Source organism: Rattus norvegicus, chromosome 2 (genome assembly GCF_036323735.1).
Source record: "Rattus norvegicus strain BN/NHsdMcwi chromosome 2, GRCr8, whole genome shotgun sequence".
Taxonomy (NCBI): Eukaryota; Metazoa; Chordata; class Mammalia; order Rodentia; family Muridae; genus Rattus; species Rattus norvegicus.
Window position 1 is genome coordinate 163721284 of NC_086020.1, and position 24516 is coordinate 163745799.

At 35.3% G+C, this 24516-nt stretch overlaps 1 protein-coding gene across 7 annotated transcripts in view; it reads left to right on the forward strand.

Moving 5' to 3' along the window:
- Fstl5 (follistatin-like 5) overlaps positions 1-24516 on the forward strand; it is a 668565-nt gene that overhangs the window by 564708 nt on the left and 79341 nt on the right. For all 7 annotated transcript variants that reach the window (NM_001271195.1, XM_039102752.2, XM_039102749.2 and 4 more), the window contains one exon: positions 3084-3202. In NM_001271195.1, the coding sequence (NP_001258124.1) occupies positions 3084-3202 (119 nt within the window). The remainder of the gene's footprint in view (positions 1-3083; positions 3203-24516) is intronic.

A 24516-nucleotide genomic window follows, 5' to 3' on the forward strand; every position in this document is an offset into this window, starting at 1 on the left:
GCCTGTCATGTCCAGGAGAGACAGCATCATGAAATTCTCAATTGTTTCTTAAATATTACTGGGTGCCAATCATTCTGCTAAATCTAAATCTATCCCTAGATCTCATTTAATACTAATAACTGTGTGATGCAGTTGTGTCCTCTGAATTCAATATGGGCAATTGTCGCACAATTAGCATTCTTTGCCAAAATTATGAATGTTTCCATAAACCTGAAGGGATTATTTAGCTCCTGGAAAAATTTAAAATGAACAAAACAAAGTAAACCCGTTATAGTTGTTTATATTTTATCTGTGACTAGCATCTTAAGGTTTATTTATGATTTATAAAATTACTGGTGTGGATTCATATTTTAAAAGTAAAAAAGTAGACTTGCAGTCTCAAATGTGTGATTTGGATAAATTGGTGTTTTAAAGGACAGTTCAACTAAAAAATTGAACAGTCCAAAAACTCAGAGTGGGATCCAACTGAGTATACTGTGCAAAAAAAAAAAAAGATTAAAAAAACTGTAATGGGAGAATCTAGAAAGGCTAGAGATGGAAATAGTTCAATAAATTAGGAGATCTGGACGGTAACTAGTTGTCAGTGCTAAACTTGTTGCATTTCATGATGGGCATCATCAGGAGAAAGTCAAGGAAGATGGTTGCTCATTCACAACTGAGAGGAGCATTTTAAGAAATACCAAGCGCCGGGATGCCTGCAAAGCTCAGATAGACACCACAGCATGATTCAGTTCTGTGTGACTATAAATTTAAATACCAATATGCAGGAACCAATAATAATAAATTGATAGTTATTAAAGTAAAGTATATATCAATCCAGAGAGTGTTTACATGTAGGATTTACTGATACAAATCAATCCAGATAGTGTTTACATGTAGGCTTTGGTGATACAAATAAATTCTTGGTACAAATAGCAATCTACCTTTTGAGACGTATAGTGTATATATGGAATTTATGTTCTGTTATGCACAGCTACACATATAGCTTAAAGATGACAAGTAGTGAATTATCTCTTGTGATTTTATTTTTTGTGAGAAATGTGACTGCTATGTAGGTCTTGCCATTTCTGTACTGTTTAGGAATATCCTCTATTACGGTGGTACTCTGTGGAACTAAGATGAACAGATCATTGTTGAAATAATCTGGAATAACTTTAATCCAAAACAGCTATGACATGAAGTTCACATATAAACATGCTATGTACAAAAAACAAAAAGTCAGAATTAAGTGTTGAATTATATTTCCCTCCTGCAAATGAAAATAGAGATACAATACTACATGTCTACAACATATGACTTTTTTATTTAGTAGCAGGTGATTTATAACATAAAATGACTTAAGTTCCATAGAAAGCTGTTTGTATATCTAGGAAATTATTTTTTCCTTCATGGATGCAAAACCAGAGACTGGACTTATAATTATCTGAATTGACTCAGAATCAATGCTTCTTATTCAAAATTAGATGAATCACTCAAGACTTTATAGATGTTGAAAACTTAAAAAATTTAGCCAATATTTGGCCTTTCAATTTATCAAGAGTTAAGTATCATCCCTCATCTTTCAAAGAACATGTGGAATGCAATTGAACACATTGAATAAGTTGATTGAATAAATTAGAAGCAAACTATATAATTAAAAAAAGGAGGGTGGTAATGGGGGGAGGAGGGGGAGGGGAACACCCATATAGAAGGGCAGGGAGAGGGGTTAGGGGGATGTTGGCCTAGAAACCGGGAAAGGGAATAACAATCGAAATGTAAATAAGAATACCCAAGTTAATAAAGATGGGAAAAAAAAGAAAAAAAGGAAAAAGGAAACTGGCTGTGTAGTGTTGGAACTGGAAGATCCATGGGTTTAGAGCTAAATATGTTGAATATAAGCTAAGACTGGATCAAGAAAGAGAAGAGATTTCATGAATATTAGGCTCCTAGAACTTGGATGTATGATCACAGGACACATGTGAATAAGTATGTTAGAGTCCAGATCTGGTAAACCTGTGCACATGGATGCCTAGACAGGTTTTTACACTCCCAGACACATATACATGAAGATATGGGAGCTACTGGTAAGGTGTGTTAGTTTCCAGAACTGATTTGCATGAGTATGTAGCATCCTTAGACAGATATATTTCATGGACAGGTATGCATAAGAACCTCGACAGGTGTGGATAACTCCAATATGGATGTTCAATTTAATATGTGTGGCCCATACTACATGTATGTACTTTCTTAGGACAAATGAGAATTTGTCTATGCTTGGGAGACCTGTACAGGTGTGTATTCTTTCATAAAGCTGTGCATAAGGATATGGAAGATTGAGGCAAGTGTACACTCTCCAGTGACAAGTGTTACTTATGTTGTGGTAAAAGCATCAGAGTTTAGACTTCTTCCAACTTCACCCATGAATCAAGTGGCATCCTTCCAGCTTCCTGAACCTCTTGGTGTGCATTTCCAAAAAGGATACTATATATCAATGCACTCAGATCTTTAATGAACAAAATTTAACAGGTTCTTGTAAAAAAGTTTGATAAGTTTATTTTAGATTGAAGAAATAGAACTTCAAAGCTGTCTAATTAAAAATGTATATTTAAAACTGATGTGTAGGATATTTAAAGGTATATATTCTCCAATATCTAGTACATATGTTCTTTTTTGTTTCTAAAAGTCTATACACAATGACTTTTAAAATGAGTGAAATTTCTTTCTTTATAGGGTACTGTGATCAATACTACAATGGATTTTATTCTTCATTAGTGACTTTTCTCCCCTAACTAATACCCACATTAATAGGAGAATGATTTTTTAATATTATCTGTGTCAAAAGTTCATAATTCCATTAGTACTTATTTGAAGACAAATGAAACATGCTCTGGTTTATACAAAGAGAATCACCTCACTGCAGATCAGGAAGACTCAGAAAACGCCTTTGTGTGTCTTATGTAAGGGAGGCCCTTGTCATTTGTTTTATTAACATTATACAACTTCTTAAATGTATGCCTGCTGGGGAGATGATGGACTCTGTGCTTTTGTTGTAAGTGTTTCTGATAATTCTGTTTTGAAGTTTTGAAATGTGTTTTACTCCTAAGGTCTGGGAATTGGGAACATGTTCTATGTGTTTTATGACGACGGAGTCAAAGTGATACAACCCACGGAATGTGAATTTCAGAGGCACATTAAGCCCAGTGAAAAGCTCCTTGGATTTCAGGCAAGTATCTGAAAAGTTGCTTTGCAGTTTAATGAAAGTAAAGTAAAATTATATTTTGGAAAGTCAATGAACCCTATGACTGTGTATAACCTGTGATGGAAGAAAATTTAAAGTCTCTAATGCTGTCTAGAACTTCAACAAAAATAAGAACACATCTTACAATTTCAATATTCTTTGTTTTAAAATAAAGTTGATAACATGAAAGTTAAACAATAAACACAATATTCAATACATTTGTTGGGATCTTAAATTTAAAGCATCTCTAGGTTTTGAGGACAGAATTTATTTAACAGTACAAGAAAACTGAGCATAAATAATTTTGGAATGTATATATTTTGTTACATATAACACTTACTCATCTACCTTCTCCACACAAATTTGTACATAGACTCAAAATGGGATTATTTTAAATATAATGAACACACTTTCCTGATTCCTTTACTTAAGGGTGAAAAGGTCATGTCATGTTATTAAGAAGACATTTAATATCATTGTTTTGAAGTTTATATTGATTAAATAATTATTTATTGCATGAAGTTTTTCTTTGCTAAACATAGAAAATCTGGTTATTGCAATGTATGTGTGCATGTTTTGATACTGTTCTCCAGAACTTCAGGTTTCTAAGCATTAAGTAATTCTATGTGCAGATAGTGAAGTATAATACACAATAACAGTGTTTCATTAGGGACAACTATCTCTCTGTGCTCTCTGTCTATCTCTGTGTTTCTGGGTCTCTCTCTGTGCTTCCCTCTGTCTCTTTCCGTCTGTCTCTCTCTGCCTCCTACTTCTTCCTATCTCCTGTCCTACATTTCTCACCTTTTCTTCCTTCATCCATCCTTTCTTCATTTTCTGAACATAAATTTATGGTAAAATTTTAATTCTGAGAATTGAGAGATAAGGGCTAATAAGTCCGATGTTAGTAGAACTAGCCTGCAGTAGACCATGTTGCTGAAAGTGGATGTGTCAGTTCAACACTTGTGTAGTTCACATTATCAGGCTAGAAATTGATAGATTGCAGAGCCTTCTGTATGGATCTTAGTGCAGTTAGGAAACTCCGTCTAGATTTCAATGTTACAATCTTGAGATAGAATTTAATCTTTGTTGAGATACATGAGTTTTGGGACATTTTCCCCAGACTGGATGGTGCCAGTCACCTCCATAAACACCTTTATTACATCTATATTAAGATTTAGTCAATTATTTGGATACTGAAGTTCAGCCAGGTGTATGCAGGTGGCAGGTTTCAACTCTGTTTCTTTTAGTGCCTGACAAGGTGCATATTCATGGTGAGGTACTATACATAAACACAGTCAAGCGGTACAACCAAAACAATTTAACAAAAACTCACTGCCTGGACCCTTGGCTTGTCATTCTCTTTTGTGTAAATTTAAAAAGGGATACATCTTATTTAGACCCTACTTTACATTAATCCCTATTTTTCAATTTCACTGAAACAGTGGTTTTCTTTTTGGTTGTCAAAACTTTTCCAAGAATAATTCATCACTAAGATTATAGAAGATAAATATAATCTCAAGTGTCTATTAATTTATGATGATAAGGTCTGAGGTACTGTTTGTATATTTGAAAACATTTCTTTGGGATAGAGAAATTAAACCTATCTTATCTGATTTTAGACAATAACTCTCTTGGATATAAGCAGTAGGGGAGAAATCTTTTGGAATCAGTTTTCCTCATGAATAAAGAACAAACATCGATATGATATTTTTCAAAGTCGTTTTTAACATTAAGATAGTAACAGTTCAGTTCCCAACACAGAGTGTGGATCACTGGAGTATAGATAAGAAATGATACACTTCGAATCTTCCATCAAATTCTTCAAAAGGTGCTGTTTGCTTGCTCTAAATAAAAATTCAATTTTGGTGCAATGTCAGCTTACATTAGGTTTCCGACTTTGGGAGAGTTGTTGGCAAGGATTCGTTCAGTGAGCTGTGCTATTCTCTCATCTCCTTGTTTGATTTTTGCCCTTTGTTTCGTATCTCTCATCGGCAGGATTCTTGCTATATTTATACTAGCTGTACACACAATTTCACCTTGTCAGGGTGGGTATGATTTTCAGGTAAAGATATTTCTCTTCCAGGATAAGGGATTCAGATTTCAATGAAATAAGTTTGGAAAAATGTTTAAACTTTTCAGATTTCTAACTTTTCACTGTTTTGAATTTCAAGGACGGTCAGTCTCACCTGCTAACTGTACGGACCATAAAGTTAATGCTAGTGCTTACAGATGTAGCTTTCTTTGGGTCCAAATGCTAGTCTTGACAAAAGCCAGGGCCTGACTCTGGCTGGCTACTCTACCACCTTTGACAACAATGGCCCATGCCTTGTTATGCTTCACTATTGTGGCACAGGGCCAGAAATTTCGATTTCAGCATTTAATCCCTACTTAGAGCCTTCTGAGAAACCAAACTGAACTCACAGCCTTTTGCAGCACACTGGGTGTTAATCTCTAAGGTTCCTATTTTAGTTTATGAGCTTCTTCACTTGAAAATCATTTTCCCTTGAGAACTCAACATTGGTACTCTATTTGAATGGAGAGAGTACCTAGGAATAGAAGCGCTTTAGTGAGCAAGCTAGCTGTGTGCAATGTTGATGCAAGTTAGTGTGGGAGCGCAGCAGGTCTCTCCGCAGAGCTCTCACTAACTCTCCTGGTGACCATTCCGATTTCCCTTTACTTTTTACTCTGTTTCTAATCCAACTACTACTTTTCAATCTGTGGTACTCCAAATACTTGCTATAACATAATCCCTCGTGTGTGGTGTGGACCTATCCCTTCCAGGCTTTACAGTGAGCAGTATTCTACATTCCACACTGCTGTGCATTCTAGAAGCAAAATCAGAACGCTTTCCTGCACACTGTTGTCTCAGGGAGGTACTGTTCAAATGCACTTCATGTGCAGACCTGTTTAGTGGTGAGAGTTTAAGCTTTTGTCCCTTTGCTTGCTCAGTAACACTGTGCAAAGTACTTCCTATGGAGAATAATATAAACACCTTCTACATATTCCTTCAGAGATAAGTATCTAGATTTCAAAAGAAGTGCATTTATGAATTTGTTGTTTGAAATGCTAGATGTAAGATTTTTCTGATGTTTCTTAACATTCGTGCTGTTGGAAAGTGTTTGCAATATGTTTCATTTTATCAAAAGTCAAAGTATTGTGAACTTTGGTGAAGGGGGCTTTAAAGCATGTAGACGTGTCCTGATAGGGCTGTACATCCCTTGTGATTAGGGTCCTTCGAGGTTTTAGAAGACAAAATATTAAGGACCCTTTGATGAACTGTCCATAATGCCAACCAAGTTATTTTTATTACAGAGAGAAGAATAGTGTGTTCAAAGTTAGTTTAATTTTTCACTAGGTGAGTCTTAAGGGTAGATTATTATGTGATTGAACAATGAGTGTTCATACAGATATTCTATGTATCCTCATGTGCAATCCCACATTTCACATTAAACACATTTTTTGTCCTTGGAATATAACATTTTGAAATATCACTATTAAATATTTTATTTTTGCATGTTTTAACAAGTAACCATTTAGTTTAGCAATCCCTGTTATTGTTTTTAAAATGTAGTGAAAACTATATCAGATTATCAAACCATTTGAATCATTATGGATAAAAGGGAAGCAAACTAACAGTTTTAATTTCATTTAGGTTTTTTGAATTAATAGATATTAGAAAAAACTGTTTGGTTTTGAAAATCAAATTTCTTTATATGCTTTGTAATTTTTCACAATGTATTTTCTTCTTTGGATACTTATTTTATTTTATATTATTGCCTATAAGACATTATCCTTAATGCTCTAGACTTTATACCTTCTTTTTTCCAATAATTTATTTTTTATTCTTTACATCCTGATCAAATGCCTATTTCCTCCTTTCCTCCCAGTCCCACCCTTACAGATATCTCTGCCAATTTCCCCCTCCAATCGCTCCCTCCAATTGCCTGCTCCCGTTCTCTATAGAGAAAAGGGATCACCCCTTGAGCACCTTGGGACATCTAGTCCCAGGAGACTAGATACTTCCGCTCTCCCACTGAGGCCCAACCAAGCAATTCAGGTAGGCGAAGCAGCGCCAATGGCAGGGAACAGAGATCGTGACAGCCACTGCTCCACTTCTTAGGAGACCATGGGAACCGAATTGCACATTTGGTACCAAAGTGTAGGGAGCGTAGGTCCAGCCTGAAAATAACCTTGAACACTTTGATACAGGAGACAACTTCCTAAGCAAATTGCCAGTGGCTCAGGTTCTAATATCAACAGTTGATAAATGGGACCTCAGGAAACTGAAAAACTTCTGTAAGGAAAAGAACATGGTCAAAAGCTCTTTATCAACCCGTCATCCAACAGATGACTGATATCCAAAATATATAAAGAAAACACAAAGCTAGGCACTAACAAACCAAAACCCAACCAAACTAACAAAACCAAACCCAAGAAAGAAACGGGTTCAGAGCTAAACAGAAATTCTCAACAGAAGAATCTCGAGTGGTCAAAAAGCACTTAAAGAAATGTTCGACATTGTTGGTCATCAGTGAAATGCAGTTCAAAACGACCCTGAGATTTCCTCTTACATGCTGGTGAGGATGTGGGGCAAGGGGAACACAGTGTAATTTCTACAACGAAATTAAGATACACTCATTTAATAAGAATTCAAATGACAATGAACTAAATCTAAAAATCACTGATCTTACCTAAAGAAGCCATTAATTCATTGCAGAGAAGAATTCGGTTTTTGATCGCTGTTTGATTGATTTTTAAAATTTTTTTGCATCATTTAAAGCAGTTGTCATAGATTTTTTTCAGCATTTTAATGATGCCATCAATATTTCCCAGAGTTTGCTAGGCCATACTGTTGGTATGCCATCATGTTTATTTATAAAGTTTAGAAAACAAAATAATTATGGTAGATACTGTTGTCATATGTAGATGCATATTATGAAATAGCATGCAATATACCAATTATAGACGCATAAACTTCTGCTTCTGACCTGTTTGTCAAAAATCATTTCCTAGTCAATTATTCAAAATGGTGACACTCAGGGGTTTCCAGATAGAATATCAAGGAGCTTTGAGATGAAACCAAAACTTAATTTTTATATAAATTTATTTCCCAATGGACAGAAAACATATAATCTATGTGTTTTTCAGCACAATATGACATGTCATTACATGTAGTCATCATATTTTGTTTATGTTAGATTAGACATCCTGTTCTTCGAAATATTTTCATTTCATGGTAGAAATAGTGTAAATTCTTTTTGAATTTTGAAATAATCACTATGCTCTCCAACACCCCAGAATATTTCATTACTCTCTAATTTTAACCAGGTTCCTACAAATCAGACTTTCCCCCCCCCCCATTTTCATTAAATTGAGTATTTCTTATCTACATTTCAAATGTTAGTCCCTTTCCCAGTTTCCAGTCCATCAGCCCGCTAATCCCTCTCCCTCCCCTTCTATATGGGTGTTCCCCTCCCCATCCACCTCCCATTACTGCCCCCTCAATAATCCTGTACACTGGGGGTCCAGCCTTGGCAGTACCACGGGTTTCCCTTTCCACTGGTGCCCCTATATTCATTGTAGATTCTCAGGCTCCTTATCCTCTGAAATGTTCCATTTAATCTATAGGATTGTTAACATGAATTTGTGTCTTTGTTTCTACATCAGAAAAATCTGTAGTCATCTGCCTTTCTGTCTGACTTTCGACTATTTTTCTAAACGTAACATCAAGTTCTATCTATTTTCAGACAAATATCAGGTTCATAGGATTTTAGAGCTTAATAGTATTCTATTACATGTTGTATCACCTTTCCTTATGCATTCATCATGATCTAACAGAAACTTCTCGAGTATTGAACTCTATATTACCACTAATGTATATCTTGAGTGAACTTAGTTTAATTGTGAATATATAGATCTTTTCTGAGAACCGTTGTATCAGGTTTTGTGGTAATTGTGCCTTGAAGTCAAAACAAGGTGATATAAATGAGCTACATGTCACATGCCTGTGTGTAAGTGTGGCAGTTGCTCTTATAGATATCTGAATAATTAAGTATGATGAATTATAGAACCCTGATGTATTTCCCCAGAGTGAATATCTTTCCCAAAACAGAAAAATATGCCTTCCTGGAAATCAACATGAGTAAGAGGTAGGAAATATTGGCAAGGGGCCATACAAACAGTGTTCTATTTAAGTCAGCTCATTGCTGCACAGCAAATGGGATTCAGGTAGTGGCATCACGGCTAACACAAGTGAGTGTCTGGGAACATAGCTAGGTTTCCACAAGAACTGTGGCTGCCTCTGGCCATGATAAGAACACAGGAAATTTATAAGACCATGTGCAAAAATCCTTACATCTACAATGTGGTTTTCATTATAGTTAATTCTTTAATCTGAAATATTGGGTCCACTTATTAAATGATATAATTTTACAAATGTAATATTTTAAAAATAATTTAAAGTGTGATTATATACAGCTGATATTTTTATATGTTTTCTCTAACTGATAAAATAAATATACCTGCATATACTTTTTGCATTATCTTTCACAATATGCCCATACATAATTAAATTTGCTTCTGTAATCCCAGCATGTGAGATGCTGAAGTAGAATGACTGTTGCAGTTTTACGGCAAGTCTGGTCTACCTTATAAGTCCAGGCTAGACAGGGCTACGTACTAAGACTCTAAGTTAAAAAATACATAATCTTTAAGTCTTTTAAAACAATAGTCAAAGAATAAGTATTTTGAAATATTTAATTTTTAAAAAATTCTTGTCCTACATCTGCAATGTGATTGCTTGGTAAGAAACTTTTGTCACATGTGTCAACTCCTGGGTTCCATTGCTGATGCCAGGGGAAAGAGAAGGTTAATCATATGCAGTTTTGCTTCTTATTAACATTTTTATGCAGAACAACTTTCTGTGTGAGCTTCAGTCAGGTTTAAAAATAGAAATATATGTAATTATGTCTGCAAATAGACATAATCTTGGGGAGATATATCTGTTACATCAGAATAATTGTTTCAGTCAGTAGAAGGCTCACAAATTACTCAGTTTGTCTTCCAAACCAGGCACTAAGCTGGAAAATATGAGAGAATGAAAGAATACAATCTGAATGGGGGTGCAATCTTTCTCTATCACTGTGTGCTCAGGGCAAAAGTACAGCGGTTAAATGGTATTTCATGGGCTGAATACGAGTAGAAGAGTCAATAGACTGACTTGGAACTCAACCCTTATTTCCATCTCACCCACAATGTGTAGATGAGTGATACAGATATTCGGTGTCTCTAGAAGGAAAATATTATTCCACATCTAAAATAACAAAAAGGAGAAACCAGTAAAATTCACAGTACTCAATGTCACACTAAGAAAGAGAACTTAAAGGGAAAGGAGGCCAACAGCTAACACCCTACCTCATTCAAGTTATTTGACTATTTTTCTTTTTAACCTATACAACTTTTATTTCTTATTGACAAAATAAATTTAATTTTTAAACAATAGAAAAAAGGTAAATCCCAAATATACCCCATTTTTCGCTCACATACAACGAAGTCTGTTCATAGCCTGGGCTTAAATAGACTCCACCCTTCTGAGGTTTACTAATGGTAATAATTTGCCTCATTGTAAACAAACCCAGTAAACTAGGATATATGAGACAGCCATCAGTAGATGGATGCTTGGAAATGCAGGGAGCTAAAGAAATGGTTGTGGCTTGTATAAACCTGCACTTTATAACACAGGTCTCTTTCAGAGCAGAACACAGGCCGGTGCCATCTAACACCAGGACATCTACTAAAGGAGAGTATTCAAGTGATGTTTCTTAACCTTTCCTGTTTAAGTTATAATGTTCTTTTTTTTTCCTTAGATATATTTCTTTATTTACATTTCAAATGCTATTTTCTTTCTCCTTTTCCTATCCATAAGCCCCTTATTACCTCTCCCTCCCTCATATGGGTGTTCTCCCCCCATCCACCCCACTTACCACCCCCTCTGACTTTCTCGTGCACTGGGGTCCAACCTTGGCAGGATCAAGGGCTTCCCTTCCACTGGTGACACAACAAGGCTATTGACCTCTACATATGTATTTGGAGCCCAGGGTCAGTCCATGTATAGTCTTTGGGTAGTGTTTTAGTCCCTGGAAGCTCTGGTTGGTTGGCATTGTTGTTCTTATGGGGTTGCAAGCCCCTTCAGCTCTTTCAATCCTACCTCTGAATTCAGATCTCTTTTGTTTTATGTATGTATAATGATCAGCTATAACTTACCTCAAATATAATGCATTTTTTCAAGATAAATTAAACCTTACTAGGAGTCATTAAAAATGTCAGAAATGACTAGAATTTCCTTTTTTTTTTTTTGGTACTTAAATCCCACCTGAGTGGGTTTTTCTTTTATTTCTTTTTTTTAATTAACTTGAGTGTTTCTCATATACATTTCGAGTGTTATTCCCTTTCCCGGTTTCCGGGCAAACATCCCTCTCCCCCCTCTCCTTCTTTATGGGTGTTCCCCTCCCCATCCTAGAATTTACTTTCTAATCTATTTCACAGGTAAGATTTCAGATCATGATAAAGCCACTGTACTTTTTCTAAAAATTATATTGCAGTGCTAAATTATCAGATAAATGGATAGCCCAAAATAGTTATAAGCTGGAGGAGACGCTGAAGTCCAAATCAAGGCTATGTTTAAAAACCACACTGATAAATAACCAAGAGTCCACCTTGCAAAGACAGACAATCATACTCCATGGCACATGTTTAAGGATCATTGTTTCACTGATCTCTTTAGTTCTAAAGATGTATAGACAGTTGGAAATTTGGGGAAAAACAAAATTAGGCTACACAGTATGTTTGAATTTAGTAGGCATTCTTTGTCAGAGGTGGAAATGCAGAAAACATTTGGAAGGAATATTTGTTTTCTAGGTTGATCTACAATTTCTATTGGACAGTTTGATTATCGACCTTCCATTATTTTAAGAACATGGCAGTAGGAGGTATATGTGTGTGTGTGTGTGTGTGTGTGTATGCATATATATATATATATATACATATAAAATGTGGTAACAGATTTTTCACTCTTACTTTTATTTTAATTAGCGATCTTGTTTAGTCCACTTTGTAAAACAAAAGTACAGCTCTATTATGATAAAAAGTTCACTATTCTGAGAAGCAAAATTAAACTGAGCCTTTTAATTCCAAATGCTTATGCTAGTTCTTAGCCAAGTTGATCGAATGCGAAGCTACAGTTTTCTCCTAATTCACTTTTATTGACAGCCAACATAATTACTTTATCTCACTAGGGTTTCAGTATTAGTTTTCAGCCTGACACATTTTACTAACTAGTTTCTTCTGGTTATATGCCATAACTGGAAGTCTTTAGCCTGGAGAGTTAGTCTCTGTCACTGTTTCAAACACAAACCTGTAGAAGACACATGATATTTCCGTCCGTAGGATTCTCACCCCTGTAAGCCATTGCTGAACCCAAAAGTTCTGATCTCTAGCAAAAGCCAGGAAGACCAAAATGCTGTCTCCTTTGCTGACTTATTTATAATGTCTACAATTTTCTCATATTTTATAAGTATTTTAATACTTAAAACTATTATTTATCAAATCAACTATCTCATATATAATTTACATTTTATAAGTTTTTCATTTAGATACAGTTGAAGTCATTCAACAACTTTGATTTTTACCCATACATTAAAAATTGTTGCTAGAATTTGAATTAAATCTTACAAAAACTAAACAAGTATGTGGCTAATATTCTAATCTGTCCGGTAAGAGCAGCCATGACAGAGTGTTGGAAACGTGTTCCATGACAGTACTCTGTATATGCCATGCTTAAGATCCAGCAAAAACTCTTCAGTGCATCCAAATCTCTCCAAACAGTTCTGAGAAATGAAAACAAGATCCATGTAAAATGTGTAGACTAGGGTAATTTCCTGAAGTACAATCCCCAGAGAAAAATCCATCTGAAAATAAGAGGTGAGTTGTACTGATTACTTGAACAATACAAACACAATTTTCTTTAATCCTCATAATGGTTCCTTTTGATGGAAAACATTATTATATGCATTTTACTAAAGATGTAATCAGGGTTCATGAAAAGTGTTTCAAACCTAATATAAGGGTACTGCTGAGTGTTACACCTGGGGATTGTTAGACTCATGGATGATTGAGCTTCCCTTTTCCAACCCTGGCTTCTGACTGCACAGTGCCCTCAGTATTTTTATTAGGTTAAAAGTAAGGATTTCTGCACTGCACTGTAGTTTGTGTGCATTTCATATTCAAAAATCAAAATCCTACTATAAGAGGCTTTCTGGTGTAGCCCTAATTCAGATATAAATAGCTTGTAAGTTGTAAGTGCAAATTTTCTGTCTGACATTGACATAAATTAAACCTCTCACAGAATGTGAAAAGTTCATTGGAATCCCTTTCTGGGATGTGTGGAATGGTATATTGCTTGGGTTAAGAGCAATGATCCCACTTAGAAGTCAGATGAAAATGTTTCTTTTTTTTTTTAAAGCTTCTCTGTAAATTAGAAAAAAAACAAGTTTGTTATTCTTGGAGGCTTTATGATGGCTCGGTGGTAGAGCTCTTACCTAATGTGAGCAAATCATCGAATCTTAATTCACAGTCAAAAATAAAAATAAAATTAATAAAGTGTCTTTTGTTCTAAATTATTTAATATTTAAAATGATATTACATCTAGAGTACTTATAAATAGCTCAGGTACGTAATATGCACACATTTGTAAATGATTTCATGATAACATAGAACTAAATATTCTGATGCAATTCTAAATTATCAATATTTTATCATTTATTTATCATAAATTGAATCATTCATCCAGGAAAATTGTTTATATCATAACACACAATTTTCTAGTTATATCTTCATTTTATTTACATTAGTGAAATAAATTGTCATAATATTAGTTTTGTGTGTGTGTGTGTGCGTGTGTGTGTGTGTGTGAGTGAGTGAGTGTTTGCATGACTGTAACACATACATAGCTTTCAAAACAGACAAATCAAGACACAGGAGGTCAATTTAATTTTGCTTGTTTGATTTTGGTTACTAAGTAGTTTTGACCAAATGAAACCTCCCAGTTAATCTATAACATGCACTCAATTAGAGTAAGAACAGTTACTGAAAACAGTATAGGTTGATCCATATCAATTAAATAAAAAATACAAATATAAATATATATTTCCATATAAATAAAGTATATGACATAATAAAATAATACATGAGAAAATAATATAAAATCCACAAAAGTGCTCGCTTCGGCAGCACTTATACTAAAATTGGAACGATAAAATCCACAAAAGTATATGTTTTGTGCATGTCTGCACAATTAATGTCTGTAAAGAGTTTTATCCCGAAGTATGGAATGTACTTGGCCAATTGCTTGCTTGAGTTGCTACATCAGTCCAGCAGCATGACAGTTTTTACTTGAAAATTCTTTACAATAAAACAACAATTTAAAATTAGTTAGTCCAATTGTTTCAATTGTTTTACAAAATATGTGTATGAGCAGTAAATCATTACAGACAACTCTAAAGGAAGCATAATGAAACACAGAGGTCCCTCACCTTTTTTCTCCGAAGTGAGGTGCATACTTTGTGACATTCAGAAACAGGGAAGACAGTGACTGGTAAATTTTCAGTAGTGAGTACAACTCTCCCAACTCTATTTTTATTTTTGCCAATAGAGAAATTTATGGGGGTCAGACAAGGCAATGCTACTCCAACCAGTGTTATTTCCCCAGCAGCCGACAAGTAGCAAGAAGGCTCATGCAACAGCCTGCAAGCTTTCAACCCAAATGCTATGTCTACCTATTTAATTAAGATCTCAGATGCTGGCCCCTTTGTTCCAACGTCTTTACATTTATTCTCTGACCACTTATGGCTGTCTAAAAGACACTCTGGAGTGAACAATAATGCTACTTAATTCAGTGTCCAAAACAAGCATGAACATTACAGAACATCTTACATGCCACATACATGCTGCTATATGCCATAATACTAACATTTATTTCTCATTAACAGTTGTGTACATTTCACAACAGTGATCACCAAGACTATGCAGAAAATCAGATAACCTGTTTTTACACTGAGAGAACCTGGCCTGTGGCTTAGTTAGTATCAGCACACGTGCTTCTCTTTCTGCTGTATACGGTAGTCTTTACACATTACAGCTTTCAATTTCCTTTTCATTCCAATTGTTAATCTATTTTGTTTATCACTTATCATTATTATTAATAATTTTTCTTTTTATACACCTGCATATCATTTGTATAAAAGAAGGTTACTGATTTATTTGAGTTAATTTTATACCTGGCCAGTTTGCTGACGTTGTTTGTCATCTGGAGAAGTTCTCTGGTGGAGTTTTTGGGGTTGCTTATGTATACTATCATATCATCAGCAAATAGTGATACCTTTATTTCTTCTTTACTAATTCATATTCCGTTGATCTCTTTTTCTTGTCTTATTGTTCTACCTAGCACTTTGAGTACTATATTGAATAGATATGGGGAGAGCAGGCATTCTTGTCTTGTCCACAGTTTTAGTGGGATTGCTTCAAGTATCTCTCCATTTAATTTGATATTTGCTGATGGTTTGCAGTAAATGCTTTTATTATTTTTAGATATGGGCCTTGAGTTCCTGATCTCTCCAATACTTTTAAACTGAAGGGGTGTTGTATTTTGTCAAATGATTTTTCTGCATCGAAGGAGATGATCATGTGATTTTTTTCTTAGAATTTGCTTATATAGTGGATTATGCTAATGGATTTTCACATATTGAACCAACCTTGCATCCTGGGATAAATCTTACTTGATTGTGGTGAATGATGGTTTTGATGTGTTCTTGGATTCTTCAGTTTGCAAGAATTTTATTAAGTATTTTTGCATTAATACTTATAACTTAAATTTGTCTGAATTTCTCCTTTTTGGTTGAGTCCCAGTGTGGTTTAGGTATCAGAGTAATAATTATGGCTTCATAGAATGAATTAGGTAGTGTTCCTTCTGTTTCTATTTTTTAGACTAGTTTTATTGGTATTCAGTCTTCTTTGAAGGTCTGGTAGAATTCTAGAATTCTGCACTAAATCTGATCTGTCCGATGATCCTGGGCTTTTTTTTTTTTTTTTTTTTTTGGTTGGGATGTTTTTAATGACTTCTATTTCCTTATAAGAAGAAAATTTATGTGCTCTTGATTTAACTTTGGTATGTGGTATCTGTCTAGAAAACTGTCCATTTCACCTAGATTTTCCAGTCTTGTTGAGTATAGGCTTTTGTAGTAAGATCTGATGATTTTTTTTTTTAATTTCATCCATTTCTATTCTTACGTTTCCTTTTCTGATTTTGCTAATCTAGATATCTTTACTGCCTCTGGGCCCTTTGGTTAGTTTGGCTAGAGGTTTATCTGTCTTGTTGATCCTCTCAAAGAACCAGGTTTTGTATTGTTCCCTTTGAATTTGATTGATTTCAGCCCTGAGTTTGACTATTTCTTGCCATTTACTCCTCTTTGGTGAGTGTGCTCATTTTTGTTCTAGAGCTCTCAGGTGTGCTGTTAAGTTGCTAGTGTAAGATCTTTCCAGTTATTTTTTACCAGGGCACATAGTGCTATGAATTTTCCTCTTAGCACTGCTTTCATTCTGTCCCATAAGTTTGTGTATGATATGTTAAAATTTTCATTAAATTACAGGAAGTCTGGAAGTCTATAATTACTTTTTTTAATTTCTTTTCCAACCAACTTATCATTGAGTAGCGAGTTGTTCAGTTTGCACATGTATGTGGGCTTTCTGTTGTTGTTGCTGTTATTAAAAGCCAGCATTAGGGCATCTCATATGGTACATGAGGTTATTTCAATTTTCTCGTATTAGGTGAGGATACAAGAAGCTTTGTGATCAATTATTTGATCACTTTTTGAGAAGGTACCATGAAGTTCTGAGAAGAAGGTGTATTTTTTTAAGGTTAAATGTTCTGTAGATATCTGTATAATCCATTTGTTCATAACCTCTATTAGTTTTACTGTGTCTTCTTTTCTGTTTCAATGACCTGTCCATTGGAGAGTGTGGAGTGTTGAAGTCTCCCACTATTATTATGTGGGCTTCAATGTGTGTTTTGAGCTTTAGTAAAGTTTCTTTTCTGAATGTGGTTTTCCTTGCATTTGGGGAATAAATGTTCAGAATTGAGATTTTTCTCTTGGTGGATTTTCCTTTCGACAAATATTAAGTTTTCTTCCTAATCCTGTTTAATAACTTTAGATTGAAAGTCTATTTTATTAGATATTAGGATGGCAACCCCATCTTGTTTCTTGGGACCATTTGCTTGGAAAACCTTTTATCATCCTTTTATTCTGAGATAGTGTCTCTTTGTTATTGAGATATACTTCTTGTATGCAGCAAAATCTTGTTTGTGTATCTAGTCTGTTAGCTTACATTTTTTTATCGGGGAGTTTAGTCTATTAATACTAAGAGATATTAAAGACAGATGACTGTTGGTTCCTATTATGTTTGTTTTTGTAGGTGGCTTTATGTGCATATGGTTCTCTTCTTTTGCCTTTGTTGTGAGATGCTTAATATCTTTTCTTTCCTTTTGTGTAATACCCTCCTTGTGTTGAAGTTTTCTGTCTAGAATCCTCTGTAGGGCTGAAATGGTAGATAGATATTGTTTGAATTTTGTTTTGTCCTGGAATATTTTCGTTTCTTCATCTTCATTGAGAGTTTTGCTGGGTATAGTAGCCTGTGCTGGCATTTGTGTTCTCTTAGAGTCTGCATGATCTTTTTTTCTTTTTTTTATGCATACTTTTCATTTATTAGCATACCCATTAAGAAATCATATTGGATTTTAACATTAGATGATAAACTACGGGTTTGTTAAATGTTGATATGTAATGATCATTTTATCAGGCTCTTCTGGCTTTCATAGTCTCTGTTGAGAAGTCTGGTATAATTCTGGTAGGTTTGCCATTGTATGTTACTTGGTCCTTTTCCCTTGAAGCTTTCAATATTCTTTCTTCTGTACATTTAGTGTTTTGTTATTATGTTTTCTTTAAAGGTTATAATAACTTACCCATCTACCCTCAGAATATTGGAGTCCTTTTTATCCACATCCTTCCCAGGCCTACCCTACAACATCTAATCCTTCTCACTGTACTGAAACATTAAACCATTTTAAACACAAATGTTCTTATAAACATATACACTCATTGAGAAATTACTTTGATGTTCAATTTTGCTTTGTTTCTTTGTATGTAACACCTTATGAACTCAAACTACAAGTTTCCCATCTCTTTCTCTCTTGGTTCATTTTGAATTTCCCTAACATAAACCAAGATTTATTTTGTCTCTCACACTATCTATCTATGCCCACATGGGCAAATATTTCAACTTTTCTCTGAGTTTTAATTAAAGTTTTCACTACTTTAAGTATTTCTGTTTATGCATAATTGTAGCTCTGTGCTATATCAGTTCCATGTTTTGTAGAAGCAGTTAAATGGAAGAAGGAATGATGATAGGTTGGCCACGTATTGCCACGTATTGCTATATAGTGTCATCAGAGTATGGCAGGTACTTGGCTTGATGAACAATTAGCATACAGGAGATGGGTCAATGATGCCAGATTTTTCGCTCTGGCTTTCATAATTAGCAGAGAATAAGGAGACATCAGAACCAAAGAGAACTTAACTAAAAACTAACCCAAAAGCTAAAATAAGGATTTTATGAGGTTGGAAACTAGCAAATGTTTCTATCCAGACAAGTTTGATAGGTTGTGCAGCCTGGGCAGGCATAGCTAGTGTAGCAGAAAGACATTTTCTCTTAATTAAACGTCTCAGTGTAGTTGACCACAATTATTTAGAGAAAACAAAATCTGACGCATAATTTGCACATAGTACAATTATTTTTTCTATATTATTTTATTAAAAGATAATAAATACAGTTTTAACTCATGGAAATAGAAAATTAAACAGTAGATGAATGTGGTGCTGTACCTCTTACTTTTTCGGTTTTTGTTTGTTTTGTTTTGTTTTTTCAGAGTTGGGAACTGAACCCAGGGCCTTGTACTTGCTAGGCAAGTGCTCTACCACTGAGCTGAATCCCCAACCCCTTACTTTTTCTTACTTTCTTTTTTCTTTTTTTTTTTTTTTTGTCTCAGAGTAATGGGATAACATTGTACAAGAAAAGAAAGTTTGAAATTTGATTAAGCAACTTGAAAACACAATATTGCAATGAAACATGCTCTCATATTTATGCTTTAATTGACAATACAGCTTTGTACCATACCAAGCAAATAGTAGCTACTCAAATAATCCTGTTTAAGAATTCAATAATAGTTGGTGATATAAGCCTAATGATGAAGATCTATAACCCAAACTACTGAGGAGCCTGAGGCAGAACAAGTGAAAGTCAAGTTCTTTCTGGCTAAAGAACTAAAATTCTTTTTATATTTCTTTCCTATAGGTCTATTTTATTATATTATTTTTTAATTTACTTTACATTCCAATCACAGCCTCTCTCCCTTCTCTCTTCCCTGTCAGACCCTTACAAATCTCTCCCTGTACTACACCCTTCCTTAACCATCCCCCCTCCTTGGGTACTACCCTTCCCTCTGAAATATAATCCCAACAGAATGAGCCACATCTTCTCCCAACCAGGGAGTACAGGTAGTGGGTAGGAGATCCAATGGAAGGGAAAGCAAACCAAGACAGTCCCTTGTATCCTTGTTAGGGTACCTACATGAACAATAAGCTGCACATTTGCTTCAAATGTGTAGGGTATCTAGTCCCAGCTCTTACATGCTCCTTGGTTGGTGGCCCAGGCTCTGTGAGTCTCTGCAAGCCCATGTTAGTTGACTCTGTGAGTCTTCTTGTAGTTCTTGTAGTGTCCTTGACACCTCTGACTTTCTTGCCTCTATCCCTCAGTCTTTCACACAACTCTGAGAGCACCACTTGATGTTGGACTGTGCTTCTCTGCATCTGCCTCCATTTGCTGATAGATGAACCCTCTCAGGAGAGAATTATGAGAAATTTCTCTCTACAAATATAGCAGATTATCATTAATCGTGTCAGGGTTTGCTCTTTCACATAGCGTAGGTCTCGAGGTAGGGCAGTCCTTGGTTGGCTCTTCCATTGATCTCTGCTCCATCTTTATTTCTGAATATCTTGTAGGCAAAACAAATTTTGAACTTTGTAGGTAGGGTGATGTTCTCCTCCCTCTTCTGTAAGTCCTTGGCTAATGAGAGGTGGCCACCTCAGTCTCTATGTCCCCATTTGGTAGTAATCTTAGCTAGTGTCACTAGAGGACACTTCCCATATACACTCCTGTTCCAGGCCTTCGCCTAGTTCCCAGAGTGACCCCTCCCAACCTACTTTCACTTTTACTCCTAGTCCTTTCTTGCTCTCCCCAATTGGTCACAAACTCTGTTCCCTTCCTCACCTCTTCTCCTACCCAGTTCTTGCTTTCCATGCAAGTTCAATGAAGATGATTTTCTCCTGAGTGAGAATTGCGCATTCTCCCTTGGAATCTCTTTATTACACAGCTTCTATTGGTCTGTGGATTGTAACTTGGTGGTCCTGCACTTTATGGATAATATCCATTTTTAAATGAGTATATGCCACTCATGTCTTTGTGGTTCTAGATTACCTCATTCAGGATGCTATTCTCAAGTTCCATCCATTTGGCTGCAACATTTATATCTTTATTTTTAATAGCTGAATTGTATTCTATTGTATAGATGTACCACATTTTCTTTATCCACTGTTTAGCTGAGGAACATCTAGATTGTTTCTAGTTTCTGGCTATTATGAATAAAGCTGCTATGGACATAGTTGAACAAGTGTCCCTGTGGTATAGTGGGGTATATCTTGGGTATATGCCCTGGAGTTGAAAAGCTCAGCCTTGAGGTAGAACTATTGCAAGTTTTCTGAGAATCCACCAAGTTCACTTCTAAAGTGGTTGTATAAATTTTTATTCCTACCAGTAATTGAAGAGGATTCACCTTACTTCACATCCTTGATAAGATGGGCTATCAACTGAGGTTTTGACCTTAGCCCTTCTGGTGGAAGTAACATATAATCTCATGCTTGTTTTTATTTGCATTTCCCTGATGAGTAAAGATGCTGTATATTTCATAAGTGCTTCTCAGACATTTCAGTCATGGCTGCCATCTTCCCAGTCTCAGATCTAAAATTTTAAGTTTTCTGTTGACTTTGAAAGACAGTCTTTTAGAGAAGGTAGAACATCAAGACTAAATATGATAAGAATAGAGGAGACAGTTAAATGTAGGAGACATTTAAATCCTTGTGCTCACAGATAGGCACTAAAGAAGTGAGAAATGTTAAACACATAGGGTTGTCTATTCAGAAAGAGAGAGAGAGAGAGAGAGAGAGAGAGAGAGAGAGAGAGAAGGAGAGAGATGTATAACCTCTTTTCCACCTAGAAGTCTGGAAACAGTCATGGTTAATAGCCTGGAGACCTTTGTGCTATCTGTGTGGCCACACTACACCTAGTCTCTGCTTGTTTGTGTCAGTTAAACATTAGTGCTATCCTCCCCCAGACCCTGCCATTAACTTGGGTATTTTGAACTTTTTAAAAAATTTAATCTATAAAATCAATCTTTATGGATCATGTAGTTCATACTTTATGAAGAGTTTTGGTATAATCATATCATAAGCTTTGTTGTGCATTTGCAGTTCAGATAATTATCACCAGCAAACTTTTCCCAAATTGTGTTGTGTGTAAAAAAGCTATAAGTAAAACACTTTGGGCCAGACTCAGAAATTCGAACCACATCAGAGTCATGTTGAACTGACTTACATTATCTTATCTCCTGTGGATCCTTGTTCTGTTGGCTTAGTCACTGCAGAGGCAATGTACTTAAGAAAAGAATGTAGCATTCTAGAAAGTTCTACATGGTTTGAGTAAAATATGATGAATATTTGGAGGGAAGAAGCAGATAGATCCAATTAGATCATTCATAGTTTCATGTTTATCTTTGAGAAGGAAATGCATTATAAATGTTGCTGAAAGCAGAAGACTGTGGGCAACTATCCTATGATTGGAGAGACAAGAAGGACAAGTAATTCAGTTGATATAGTACTTGGCTTGTGATGATGATGCCTTAGATTCAATCTTCAACAAAGGTGACAGGCACAGTGGCTCATACATAAACTGGCAGAAAGTAGAGGAAGGAAGAATAGAGGTTCAAAACCATCTTTGGCTACATAGTGGGATCAAGGTTAATTTTGGTTATATGAGATCTTGTCTCAAATTAAGGGAAAGGAATGAAGCAAAGAAGAGAAGGAAGGTAGGAAGGGAGGGAGGGAGGGAAGGAAAAAGAAAGGAAAGATGAAGAATCTGGGAAGGTAGACCACTGGCAGGAACCTTTTTAGTGATAGAAACATGGGAGTATTTAATGCAAATGAAAAAAAATGTCTTTTCCAAGGGTAGTGATGCAAGGTTTGCTGAAGTTAGGAATATGAAGATAGGAGTGAAGTTGGCAAAGTAGGCATTTGAGACCAAATCATTGTAATGGGTAATTAGTATAAAAATACAATGATAAATTCACAAGCTAAGACAAGTGGATGTAATTTCCTCTTTGAGTTATTAAGGTCCAGAAAAGGAGACACCAATAACAGTATTAAACCACAAAATTAAGCTTCTACCAATGCTTGCATAAATCTTGCAGACTTTTAATGTTTTGGCATAACATAATAGATATACATGAAATATAGAATTTAATTTGAAATTGACTCAACCAGAATAAGTTCTAATTTTGAACAGAATTGTCTTTTTCTTCCCAACTCTTATTCTATTAGCATATATTATCTTAATGTTATTTTTATTGTTGACATTTTTGTCTTTTCCCATTAAATGTTTAATACATGTGAATAATATTTCTCTATAATTGCCAAACACAAATATAAGTATTAATACATATAATTTGAAAAAGAATAATGCTTCTATTAAATGGGCTCTAACAGCCTTTAATCAGGAAAAATGACATCAAGCAAAGTAAATGAAATCCAAGGTGTCTGTGTGGAAGCTTCTAATGGCTCTGTAAAAATGATTGCAAGTGTGGCCAGGGGTGTCTTTTGGGAATGGCATACAAATAGAAAATCATTCCCAACTGAGCAGTTTATTTTCCTGTTGAATCTTTCTGAAGCAGACAACACGTTGGAAATTGCTTCTGGTGTGGCAGTTGTTTGGCTGACAGCTACGCGTCAGGTTATTCACACTCGCGTTACTTCTACAGATTTAGTGGGGCGATTTTACACAAGAGCAACACATTTGTAAACAATTTCCCTATATCCAGGGCCTTTCATCAGACATCACCTCAGGTTCACCATCCCTCCCAGCACATTGCACCTCTATAAATATTTTACGTGGTGTTTATTTCTTAGAAACAAAAACAAAGCAAGGCAGAGCAAAACAAAAACCCAGGGGCTTGTCAATGACATTCAGTACAGTTCTGAAGAAAAGTTACTCAGGTGTCTCGTGGGAACTGATGAGTGAAATTTCAAAATTACACTCTGTTTTAAAGAGGGTCTGCCTCCAGGTTTGCATGACTTCCTTAACCTGCCACAACACTCTCTACCGTCCCAATGCTAAAGAGCAATTTTGCTACAAGTTATTAAGCAAAGTTCATTTCCTAACCCAGTGGTGTTTATATCATTCAACACTGACTGCCTGGATTTCAGATTATTTGCAAGTTTTTTTTTGTGAACAATGTGATGCTTTAAATAACAGGAAATTGGAATGTCCCCCAACATCACAAGCTGAACTGATTTGAAATGGTAGATGCCCTAGGTCCTCCTTGAGTCACTGATATTACAAAATGTAAAGAGAAGGCCATAACAACCTTTTTACAAAGTGCTTTGGAATATCCATTATATTCCAAACTGTAAGACAAACATGAAAACTAGCTACCCCGCTATGTTATATTATTAGGTATTAAATATAATCATGAATATCTACTGTCACTGTTATGGTGATGTTATCATCGGTTTTACTAAATCTTTTAAACATGGATATTAAATGGAGAATCCAGAGCACAATGCTTCATGTGAATTAGAGAAGAAATCAAGTACATTAAAGCAGTTTTGGATTTAATTGTGTGCAACCGGTATGCAAAACGATACAATGAAAGAAAATAGACATTAGTTAACAATTGGTCAGAGGCAAAGAATAATCCATGTGAATTTCTCCAGTGGTCATTCAACAGCTTGTTGTTAAGTGTGTGCACTCACAACTGCAGTGTGATGAGGAAGTTTCTTGAATTTCTTTTGGTCAGGTTGGTGTGT